The 13,123-nt window shown below is 32.2% G+C and overlaps 1 protein-coding gene across 3 annotated transcripts; it reads right to left on the reverse strand.

Annotated features, from left to right (window-relative positions):
- Window positions 1-1,138: 1,138 nt before the first annotated feature.
- LOC139894463 (putative disease resistance RPP13-like protein 1) lies at window positions 1,139-6,919 on the reverse strand. Of its 3 annotated transcripts, none has more exons than XR_011775004.1 (3): window positions 2,762-6,919; window positions 2,113-2,189; window positions 1,139-1,855 (listed from the first exon to the last, which is right to left on the reverse strand). XR_011775004.1 is itself a non-coding variant. In XM_071877776.1 (2 exons), exon 1 carries the CDS (start codon window positions 6,628-6,630, stop codon window positions 2,764-2,766), a length of 3,867 nt encoding a protein of 1,288 aa, XP_071733877.1. In that variant the 5' UTR covers window positions 6,631-6,917; the 3' UTR covers window positions 1,139-1,855; window positions 2,762-2,763. The 3 variants fall into 3 exon arrangements, 1 of the variants encoding a protein (XP_071733877.1); XR_011775005.1 differs by lacking the exon at window positions 2,113-2,189 and having other exon boundaries at window positions 1,139-1,205; window positions 1,308-1,855; window positions 2,762-6,917; XM_071877776.1 differs by lacking the exon at window positions 2,113-2,189 and having other exon boundaries at window positions 2,762-6,917.
- Between the last annotated feature and the right edge of the window lie 6,204 nt (window positions 6,920-13,123).

Consider the following 13,123-nt stretch of genomic DNA (forward strand, 5'->3'; position numbering starts at 1 on the left):
ATGATAGAAGAAAGCGACGCCGGATTATCATCTTCATCAACCAAAGAATATACCACCGAAATGGATGAAGGTGAATATGATCTCGTTAACATTGTCGAACAATTTGTGCGCATGCAACAACAATTATTATATAACAATCAATTTGAATAAAGCGAACGATATCTAGAAAGACGAAGGCAAGACGAGTAAAGTATAACGGTCTCGAAATGTATTAACTTTTGTCTAAATTATTATTGTACTCAAATAAAAGTGTTGTTATTAATATTATTTATAGTGGTAAGCGTTATACATAAACATGTTATTTATACTGTCATTTATAGTGTTAAGCGTTATAACTTATAATTATATTATTCATAGTTGTTTAAGTGTTATAACTTATAATTATACGGAGTATTATTTATAGTCGTTTAAACGTTATAACTTTTGCTTATATTGATTATATTTTTGTCGTTCAAATGCTATAAAAAGCAATCCGGTAAAAAATATAACGAGTAGAAATCGAATCCGATAAAAATCAGAGTTAAAAAAAATATGAAAAAAATCCGTCGAAAACCGAAGTAAACCGATTCCGGAAAAAATCCGAAAAACCGACCCCGAGAACCGATACCAGAATAAAGCGATTTTTTTGGAACCGATCTTTCCATAACCGGAAACCGGTCTGGAACACTTTTTTGCCCATCTATATCAAGCACCTTCTGAGCATCTCTAGTCTTAGGGTGTCAAAAATAATCAAACCCGCACAACTAACTCAAGTCTTATTGAATTGAGTATTCGGATAAATATTCTATCATTCGAATAATCTGAATAATCAAAATATTATTTAATATACAAATATAACCATATATATATATATATATATATATATATATATATATATATATATATATATATATATATATATATATATATATATATATATATATATATATATATATATATATATATATATATATATAATAATTTATATGAACCAAAGGTCTTTTGGCCCAGCGATATCAAGGAGGCTCATCGACCTTGATTTCATGAGTTCGAGTTCCGTCATAGACAAAAAAAAATATACTGCTGTGCGACTTGCTCAGTGATATATTGTGTTTGAACCTCTAGGAGGCCTTGTAGAATATCCTTGAAAATATCAAACTAGATCATCTATCTCATTACAACCTAGAAAATAACAGGTGGCTTCCACCCATGAGGTGAACTATCACCTGTAAGGTCACAATAGAAACAACTTTTAACTATTTCTCATGAACAATATATGCATACAATTACATAAACAAATACATATATAACGGAATAGACCATTCCACCTAATGCTCCACCAGTCTTTGACCAAAGTGTACTCCTTTCTCCTCCTGCATATTAACAACCATAATACCACGATTAAACCAGCAAAGGTTGAAAATTTTAAGAGTCAAGTGACTTGAGTAACATCAAATCAGCTCAGGTCCGACTGGGTCAACACCGAGCACATTCTGTCCATTTTTTGAATGCTGATAAATAATTTAGTTAGTTGATATAAATTATAGTATCATATTGACAATTTTATACAGTACTTCTTTTGTATAGCAGTTGAAGAGGTTATAGACAGCAGTAATAAGCTTTGGGAAACTCTCAGAACGGTTTAAACCATTTGAACCCTTTTCATTTCAAGTAAACTTTTGACGTCGCAAATTCTACACGTTAAAGATAGAACATAACCCAAATGAATGGGTCAAAATCTTCACTTTCAAAAAAGTCAAACAATAATTTGCTATGTATGATTACCTTTAGTACAACTGCACCATCAGCACCTGTTTCAGATATCCACCATGCGTCCACCTCCATGTGCTCCACAAAATTCAAGGTAACATGGATTCTATCATTCACGAAGAACAAAAACACCAAATCAACACACAAAGTAATGTAAGCAGTAACAATCATTAAGGATTAATGAAACCTGTTGAGCCTCAACAACAAAAACACATTCATCAGATACACATATATCTTGAACAAGTTAATTGTGTTCTTTTATATTATGATTTCTTCAGCAGTTCATCGTTTTAGCATTTTTGTTTGGGAGTGGTAATTAAGGTCAGAATTGGGCAAATAAATAACATATTTCTTACAGCTTACCACACTATTAAGCCATTATGAATGAATTCTTCGGGGGAACAAAATTGCAGATGGCAATGGATGAATGAGCTTTGGAACTATTGCATATGCCCATTCGCAGTGCCCACAGGTTACACCACAAACACAAAATAACTAGAATTAGATTTGGCAATTTCTTGTATGAACAGGTCAACTTGGGCACTGTTTCACCACAAAATTGATCAAGAGAACAATATGATAAAAAGAAAAAAAAGGGTTTAATGGGTCGAAATTTCCCCAAAGCATGACACGAATGCATACAATTTCCCAGACTGCTATAAGAAACATAGATCATTGGTGTCATTTTTTTATTCATACAACATCTAGTCAGAAAAACTTATCTACTCTTTTGTTTATAATCAAACAGTACATTATTAAAAATAATTCATTAATTATACACATTATGTGATGTCAATGTTTGATTGCATCTTTTAAAAAAAATGTTATTATGGTATTAAATTGCAGCTTCTAGTTAGTTCATGTGATCATAATACTGATTAACAAAACAATATTAACCATATTCATGTCTGAGATACTGAGATGAAATAGTATATTAAATAATAATTTGTTCGGTTGTAAACAAAACCAAAATTTAAATGCAGAAATATAGAAAAAGAAGAGAAATGCACACCTTCATAGTAATTTATAGTCTATGCTGATGCAGGGGATATGGGAGATGAGGGGCCAGTTGTTGTTGTGGCTTCCTCCTATTCTACTTTTACTTTTACTACACCTTTCTTTTAGCTTTGGGCATTTATAGATGTTCAAACTGAGAAGTGAAGGCAACAGCATTTCTGGTAGATCTTTCAGCTTTGGGCACATGTGAATTGATAGATGTTGGAGGGAGGTGAGGTGTTCCAGTCCCATTGATATCGTTTCCAATTCCTTAAAGTCCCACAATCTGAGTGAAGTAAGAGATGATGGAAGAAGACTAGACAACTGACGACCACGACCACTGTTCACGTCATTTTCCGAGGATCCCCCATATAAATCTACGTCAACAAGTGAGGGTGGGAAATTCTGTGGGCCCCACTCTGATATGGGTTTTTTTAACCCACCTACTTTTAAGGTTACCAAATTGGGAGGCCAAAGCCCACGAGGAAATGAACCATCCATTCTTGGACATTTGATGATGGACAGAGTTGTTAAGGAGGGGAGATGAGGCAATTGCTGATCAGGAAATGATTCCAGACTTTCACAATTACTTATATGTAAACTGGTGAGATGAAGAAAACAATTCAATTCAAGGATAATTCTCAGATTTGGCATTAGATCAATTGTTACATGTTGAAGCAATGGCATGCCATTGTTGTTGCGGTTGATAATCTGAATCTCGTCTTCACATTCAAAATAATAAAGCGTCTTGAGCTTCTGCCCTCCACCTTTTTTTGAAAAGGAAATATCTCTTACAGATTTAATAGTCAATGTCTCAATGTTGTTTGGACAACTGCAATGCTCCATATTCTTACAATGACTTATGTCTAAAATCCTAAGAGATGTGAGGAGGAGGAGATTGCCTCCACTCTTATCATCATCACCCTCTCTCTCTCCAAGCCTCACCAACTTATCACAATAACTTACGTTCAACTTCCTTAAACACGCAAAAACTATACTTGCCTTTGCTTCTGATTCCCACAAGTATCTTATCTCATTACAATCTGATATGCTTAATTCTTCAACTGCCCTGAGATGCTTACAAACACCTCTCCACACCTCATCAGTAAGACCTGAAATACTATCTAGTTCTAACTCGGTGACCGATGAAGCTATACGAACCAAACTTGTCAACACATTGTGACCACACGCCCTTATTTCAAGTTGTCTTAGTGAAGGTAGCTCTTTGAGTGAAACTTTGACTAGACAAGGACACCTTATTATAAAAAGCTTCTCAAGGCACGGAAACACATCCCCACAATTGATTGACCATGACTCCCACCCCTTCATGTTTGTGAAACTTAGAATTTTAAGTGATGTGAATGAAACACCAGTAGTAGTACCAATAAACTCCATGCCCACATAATTCACCTCATCCATGCCTCCAATAAATAGCTCCTTGAGTGACACTAGCTGCCCAAGTGGAGGTAAACGTGTACACTTTTTACAGCCATCTATCGATACATGTGACAATCTAACAAAAGAGGGATCCACAACCCAATTTGGAAGCTCTATTCCTCCGTATGACAATATTATTAGCTTTTTTAAAGTATCACTGTGAGGCTTCATCTCTTCTAGGGACTCCTTTTCAAGCTGTTCCTTACGAGAATCATCAAACACATCACTCCATTTCACTTTTAACTCACTAATCCACTTCTTCGAAAAGTTTACCTCTCGTACATCAGCTGCATTTTGCACTTCATGCAACCCTTCTATGGAGAGTTCCTCGCACAGATTATTTAATTTTTTCAGCTCACTAATTCTAAATCCGTTTTCACCTCCAATAATGATTTTCGAGAGTGTTTGCAGGCTTTTTAACTTGCCGATCCCTAAGGGCATCTTATTCAAACAGTCAGTTTCCCTGATGTCAATGTGGTGCAGATTCTTAAGATTTGAGAGGTTGTTGGGCAACTTAGCTAATTCTCTACAGCCAAATAGGATTAGTGTCTGTAGATTATAGAGATTGCAGACATTATCCGGTAGTTGTGTGATAAGAGTACGAGATAAATTAAGATACCTCAAGTGCCTCAAACTACCAATGGTATCTGGTACCTCACTTATCGTAAAGTTACTTAAATTGAGAACCCTTAACAACGATAGCTTCGGAAGTAAGTCAACCAGAATCGTATTAGATAAGAAGAAGAAAGTCCACTTATCTATCACCCCAACAGACGTTGCTAAGAATGTTCTCAAACTTGTAGCTTTCTCGAATGCCTTGAACTTATTATAGGCTTCATATTCCTCACGAACAAATGACATATGACGATACTTTTTCAATGCTTCACTCCCTTTATCCATCTCCATATAATTTTCTAACCTGACAAAAAAGTCACCAGAAATTGACGTCCCCAAGTCATTTATCAAGTCATGCATCACAAACAACGATCTGTTCTCATTTGGTGCATGTTGGAAAAATGACCTTGACAACAACTCTTCGAAACATTCATCACCAAAGTGTTCTTCTGTAGATTTGTGTTGAGTCGAATGGTGCAAAAATCCTTCTGCCATCCACAACAGAACCAACTCCCTCTTATCAAATATATAGTCCTTCGGGAAAAAAGAGCAATATGCAAACAACCGCTTCAAACAAGCAGAAAGATCATGATAGCTTAATCTAAGGGCAGGAACTATTTCACCTCCATCTTTTAGTCTCCATATCTCACTATTCAACACTTGCTTCCAGTAATATTCTTCCTTTTCTTTGGTCCGCAATAACCTCCCAAGTGCTATCAAAGCCAAAGGCAAGGCGCCACATTTTTTCACAAGATCTTCACCGTGTGGTTTTAGCAGTGGATGTAAATCAAAGTTATTTTCACCTAATGCGTGTAAAGCAACCAAAGATAGACCTTCGTCATTTGACAAGTTCTTCATTTGGTCTATATGATCATAGCCTATCTTGTTGAGCAATTGCACCTTCCGTGTTGTCATGATAATTTTACTTCCACGAGCACAAGCATGAAATGGAAGTACGAGGGTTTCCCAATCCTCGTAACTTTCACTCCACACATCATCTAACACTAACATAAAACGTTTTCCTAAAATTTGATTTTTAAGAGCTTCTTGAAGCAGACTAAAATTTGAAAAATCCTTGTTTTCTCCACCCATAGATTGAAGGATAGCCTTGCTTATACCAATGCTATCAAAATCGTCTGAAACACAAACCCACGCTTTGAGTTCGAAGTGATCCTTCACTCGGTTGTCATTATACAAAAGTTTGGCCAGAGTTGTTTTACCAACTCCACCCATACCAACTATTGGAACAACGCTATAGTTTTCATCACATGATTCAACTCTAAGTAACTTCTGGACTAATTCCTCTTTTTCAACTTGCCGTCCAATGATCTTAGATTCATCCACCAAAGAGGTCTGAAGTTTCCTATTCATATTCTTTGGCCTATCTTGTTTCACAATAACCAAACCAAGATCATTTTTTTCCTTTTCTAAATCTTGCAACTTGTTAATGATAGTATCTAACTTGGGACTCACCCTCTCAGCTAATGTGAAATTTGTGCAACAAGTTGGAATGAGTTTTCTTACCATGCTGGTTGTGGCAACAGAATCTTGTTGGTTGAACTCATTGTGCATAGATTCGGTTGCTATATCATCGAGCACGTCATCAATATCGTAAGCCAAATGTTGGAGACTATTCAACCACTCTTTAACAGCTACATCAGTTACTTCTTTTTGAGAGGCATCATTAAGAACGTTTTGGATTTGGAACAATCTCTTCTTCAGGTTGTTGAGCTCGGATTGAATTCCTCGAGACCGAGCAATTTTCTTGAAAGCTTCAGAAGCCAACTTCTGAAGAACGGCTTTCACGAGATCATAAGCAATGATTTCAGCCATTGGACGTAATTAGTTTATGATGATGATAATGATGAGATTTTATAGTAGAGATTATAGTTTAATTAGTAGAGATGAAATTTGTGTACTGAAAGCTTGCTGTCAAGAACTGAATTTTTAAGAGTTTTAAGTCGTTGGTATGGTCAATATTGGAGTACTAAATATTCTACCAGACAAATATCATCTTGTTAAATCTCTATTGGCCAATCAGAAAAAGGGATCGAGAAGTAGATATTTATTAGGACCGGATATGGTTGCACTCCTCCAGCAACAAGTTAAATCATACTGTGTTGACTTTTTCTTTTTTTATATAAACTAGTTGAATGACCCGTAAAACTACGAGTTTGTTAAAGAAAAAATGTTGAATGATATATTATAATTGACCTGTTATAAGTCAAGTGTCATGGTGTAGTGGCCGACACTTTTGATAAAGTAAAATTTGGTGAATCAATATATTTGGTGGATCACGGATATTACTGTTCCACCTAACTGCACAGTAAATTATTGTACTATAATTATGTTATCGATTGTAATCAGTAGACACACCATTCTTGAATAAGAATTTAATCTCTTCCATCTTCCCTCATATTAGTAAGATATATGCCATATACAATATTAAATTATAACACGTTATCAGCACGAAGAGCTCCGTATAATTAAGGTGATTCTTCCAGTTGCCCAACCACCACTTCCACCTCTCAAGATTCCCGTCGGCCACCGTCCTTCGCCGCTGAAATCGTCGGACGATCTTGAAACCTCTGATGTGTCTTCTGATCAAGAATTTATCAGCTTGAGTTTATTCCACCACTGAGTTATACTCATCAGGTATTCCAAAAGTTGTTGACAATATTTAATTTACATTACTTTGACTTAATTAATTAACAAGGAATTCGTACCTCAAAACTATCCTTTTGTTTTCTTTATCAATATTAATTGATATCTATCTGCTTGCTTGAAACGAAACCGAGAAAAACTTTGAATGTGAACTATAAGTGGTGTTTGAATGAGTATGTCCCGGTGTTGTTTTCTACTGACAATTTTCTTATGCCTTGTAGACTTGTATGTAGAGACCCGTCCTAATCCATCCAGACGATGTCCATATCGATTATAAACGATTCACAACAGTTGATTACATCGCGAGGTACTTGACCTCTATATGATACATTTTACAAACATTGCATTCGTTTTTGAAAAAAACAATCTTTCATTACATCGAAAGTTGACGGCAGGCATACCATTTCATAATATATCTAACTATAATTGACTTAATAATAATCTTGATAAACGCAACGACTCGAATGCAACGTCTTTTGAAATATGTCATGAATGACTCCAAGTAATATCTCTAAGATGAGCAAATGCACAGCGGGAGATTTCTTTCATACCTGAGAATAAATATGCTTTAAAGTGTCAACCAAAAGGTTGGTGAGTTCATTAGTTTAACATAAATAATCATTTCATAATTTTAATAGACCACAAGATTTCATATTTCCATTTCTCATAAACATACGTCCCATGCATAGAGACAAAAATATCATTCATATGGATTGAACACCTGGTAACCGACATTAACATGATGCATATAAGAATATCCCCTATCATTCCGGGAAATCCTTCGGACATGATATAAACAAATTTGAAGTACTAAAGCATCCGGTACTTTGGATGGGGTTTGTTAGGCCCAATAGATCTATCTTTAGGATTCGCGTCAATTAGGGTGTCTGTTCCCTAATTCTTAGATTACCAGACTTAATAAAAAGGGGCATATTCGATTTCGATAATTCAACCATATAATGTAGTTTCGATTACTTGTGTCTATTTCGTAAAACATTTATAAAAATTGCGCATGTATTCTCAGCCCAAAAATATAAAGGTAAAAAGGCAAATGAAACTCACCATACTGTATTTTGTAGTAAAAATACATACGACTATATTGAATAACTGAACAATGCAGGGTTGGCATTGGATTCAAGAACCTATATCATTCATATATGTATTAAAACATATATCAAGTTCATATATTAATAATATTAATATACTTGTTATATTATATGTCATGTTTAATAATTATCTTAGATATGTGATGATCCGGGAATTTTCGATCAAATTTAGACTTTAATCTTTATATGTTTCCGACACGATAAACAAAATTTGTAATATTGAGTCTCAAAAGTTTTGAAATCTATGTTCATATAATCAATTACCCTTCGACTGTTCCCGACGATTCACGAACGATTATTTGTAAATAAATAAATAAATATATATATATATATATATATATATATATATATATATATATATATATATATATACAAATGTAAGTAGTGGAAATAATAAAATATAATTGAATCATTAGAAGTTAATATGTAAAGTAATATACAGAATAATTAAGTTGCTATTAAAATGAAAATATATACAGATATAAACTCTATACATAATTAATGATTATATATATAATGTAATTATATTAAAGTGTAGAAATAATAAATATTCAACATATGATATCATATAATTATCAAGTATAAAATAATTAATAATATATAATTTTGCTATATTAAATATGATTACAAGTTAAAGATATAGCTGTTATGGTAATATTGTTATTACATTCATTATTAAAATTAATATTAATATATTATAAATTTAATTATATTAGTAGCATTAAAAATTATAATATGAAATTTGTTATATGAAATTGTTATATTATTATTATTCTTAGTATCAATATTAATAGGAATATTAAAATCACTATATATTCTTTTATTTTGATATATATTTAATTTGTTATATCATTATTATTATAAATACCATTAATAATATTATTATTATTATTATCAATCTCACTAGAATTATTACTAATATGGCATATTATCATTTCTCTTATCATAATACTTATTATTATTAGGTATTATATTGATATTATTAGTATTACAATTATTATTTGTATCTTTATAACATTATCAATATTATTATTAGTAATATTATCAAATTGTGTTATTAATAGTAATAATATAATTATATTTGTTAAATATAAATCTATGGATTACACATATATATATAAATACTGATATGATATATAATAAATTATATGAATACAGAAATAAATACAAACACATATGTATATATTTAAGATATAAAAATATAAATATATATATAAATACCGAAATACACTTTTCATTTATACTGATAAATACGTAAATCACTTTCATTCTGCAGAATCTTTCGAACTAATCCCTATATCTGTCGACTTCAGGTCTTAAACAATTATGAATTCAGTTGCAAGTCATTATCTAAACTGTGCAAATAGTCTTTTGAATTATGTTACTCGATCCAGTCATCAACAACAGGCCAAAATCTGTTAGAGGTCTATATCACTTTTAATTCACTTATTTTTCTTTCCTTTTTCCCTCTGTACTATCTGTCGACTAACATCACTAGGATCCAAGCTCAAATAGATATTACTAATGCATAAGATTCGTTCACTTATTCACTATATATCATCAAAACAGTCCCTGAGTTGTCCATCACCATCGAAGTATATCATGAAAACACCACGGAAGCACCATTTATGTTCTGCTGCTATACTAGGCTGCTGCTATGTTTCGATTGATCAATGTTGCTGCAGATTTCAGCTACAACTGCAAGACTCCTCTTGTGTTACCACTCGCCCTTTTGTTTCCACTTGAAGGATGACCCAAACATCACCACTCGAGACATATATTTTTTTTCCTGCCCAACAACAATAACAATAACCCACTTCTATATATAACTATATATACATAAGTGTATCATCAAATCATAAACATAATCCAAACAACCACTTATAGAAACTCACTTGATTCACCACCTTTGTGCCACCAGTTCTTGTTGTTTCTACTCAAAACCGCCATCAAACCAACACCATTGTACCTGCACATCGTGATCCTACTGCTGTGACTTTATATTGTCTGGTTCTTTCTATTTGCAGTCACCAACAAAATCACAAAACCTGTTACAATCAGGTATTCTGGTTAGACTATCTATCTATCTAATTATCTCACTTTACAAAGTTATTTCAAACCTGAACGTTTCATAAATAGGGACATAAGTCACCCAATGATCCTGTATTCGGTTTCATTGCAAAACACACCCTAAACCTTAATCATCAACCACCTGCAAAACCCAACATCACAAGGTATATTCATAATACCATTATCAAAGCACCATCGGAATTGTTACACAAATCAAATCGAATCTGTGTACAACTTAACAATAGAATACATAACACTTCAATCCTTCCTATATGAACCAACAGATAGATTACATAGCAGCAGATTTGAATGAATCGATTTACAACTTACGATGAATGATGTTGGATAATAAAAGTGTATAATTATATAAATAAATAAATAAGTAAATAAATAAAAGGAGTACCAATTTTTCGGTTTCTGTTCTCTGTAATGGATCGATGGTGATAAACACCTAAGACAATTAGATCGATGACGATGATAATTGACGCAGTACCTGTAATCATCGATTGTTAATTTCTTCATGAATTGAACAAACAACAACCGATCATCAATTGTTAGATTTCTGCTCCTCTGTTTCCAAGATGTTGCAATTGCCTTCTCATATTTCTGATTGATCGGTTGAGGGACCAGAGACCCAGATCGAATTTGGTTATTGCTGCTTTACTCGCCTGGACCGAATGATCTTATCACACACATCGGTTATATTTGATGCTACTTGGGCCAAATTAAACCTAAATGGGATTTGCAAATGGGCTTCTTTTTATTTGTTAATAGACTTCCAAGATCCATTTGTTATTTAAGGTATAAAATTTATTATTATTATTATTATTATTATTATATATATATATATATATATATATATATATATATATATATATATATATATATATATATATCATTAATATTATTATTATTATTATTATTATTATTATTAATATCATTATAATTATAATTAGATATAATTATTACATTGATATGAATACTATTTTTGTTAATATTATTAATATTATTATTATTATTATTATTATTATTATTATTATTATTATTATTATTATTATTATTATTATTATTATTATTATTACTACAAATTAATTTAGTATTATTATAATTATAATTTTTACAAACAAAAGATATTTTATAGAAATATATTTAATACATGTATCAAAAATATATCTAATTTACTATTTTAATATAAAAGTAACATATATAGATATATATATATATATATATATATATATATATATATATATATATATATATATATATATATATATATATATATATATATATATATATATATATATATATATAACATTTGAAATAACAAATACATATAATAAGTAATATATTAAATAATTAATATATATAAACTGGTTTGATTATTATTACATGTTAAATTATACGTTTTAATATACAAAACTGATATAGGTTCGTGAATCCGAGGCCACCCCTACACTTGTCTATTGTCTTCATATGTATTTTTACTACAAAATACATTAGGCGAGTTTCATTTGATTCCCTTTTTACTCTTTACATTTTTGGGACTGAGAATACATGCGCTTTTATAAATGTTTGACGCAATAGACACAAGTACCTTAACTGCATTCTATGATAGAATTATCTGGGATTGGGAATGATTATTATGACACACATTAGTCTCCGGTTTCCGTTAGAGCGTATGAGCTCCCGAACCGGGTGGATGGTTTATTATTTATGATATTTTGGCACCGGTTGGCCTATATTTTATAAACATGTGTTCAGCCGTGGGGTGTAAAGACCAGCACAGAGGTTCTATATTTTGAAGGCACATGTATTCAGCCGTGGGGTGAAAGACCGGCACAGATGGTTACTATTATATTTTGAATCCTCACTAGGTGTTCTTCATATGAAAGATATTTTTTGTACAGTTGGAATGGGACTTCTGCACATTTTATAATATTTAAAATCTTGTGGTCTATTAAAATGATGAAAATGAAATGATTACTATAAACTAATGAACTCACCAACCTTTTGGTTGACACTTGAAAGCATGTTTATTCTCAGGTTTGAAAGAAATCTTCCGCTGTGCATTAGCTCATTTTAAGGATATTACTTGGAGTCATTCATGACATATTTCAAAAGACGTTGCATTCGAGTCATTGAAGTTCATTTGAGATTATTAAGTAAATGACGGATTAGGTCATTTATAGTTGGATATTATGAAATGGTATGCATACCTGTCAACTTTCGATGAAATGAAAGTTTGTCTTTTAAAAATGAATGCAATATTTGTAAAATGTATCATATAGAGGTCAAGTACCTCACGATGTAATCAATTATTGTGAATCGTTTATAATCGATTTGGACTTCGTCCGGATGGATTAGGACGGGGCGTCACAGTTGGTATCAGAGCTGGTATAACGCCGTCCATGTGTGGCGGGTTAGTCGTAAAGGAGGTTCTCACAGTATTACCTGTGACGAAGCATTGGCCCTTACTCCTTATGATC

Source organism: Rutidosis leptorrhynchoides, chromosome 2 (assembly GCF_046630445.1).
Source record: "Rutidosis leptorrhynchoides isolate AG116_Rl617_1_P2 chromosome 2, CSIRO_AGI_Rlap_v1, whole genome shotgun sequence".
Taxonomy (NCBI): Eukaryota; Viridiplantae; Streptophyta; class Magnoliopsida; order Asterales; family Asteraceae; genus Rutidosis; species Rutidosis leptorrhynchoides.

Bases quoted from the DNA above. Each gene is read 5' to 3' on its own strand.
- LOC139894463 (XM_071877776.1), bottom strand. From the start codon at position 6,630: ATGGCTGAAATCATTGCTTATGATCTCGTGAAAGCCGTTCTTCAGAAG.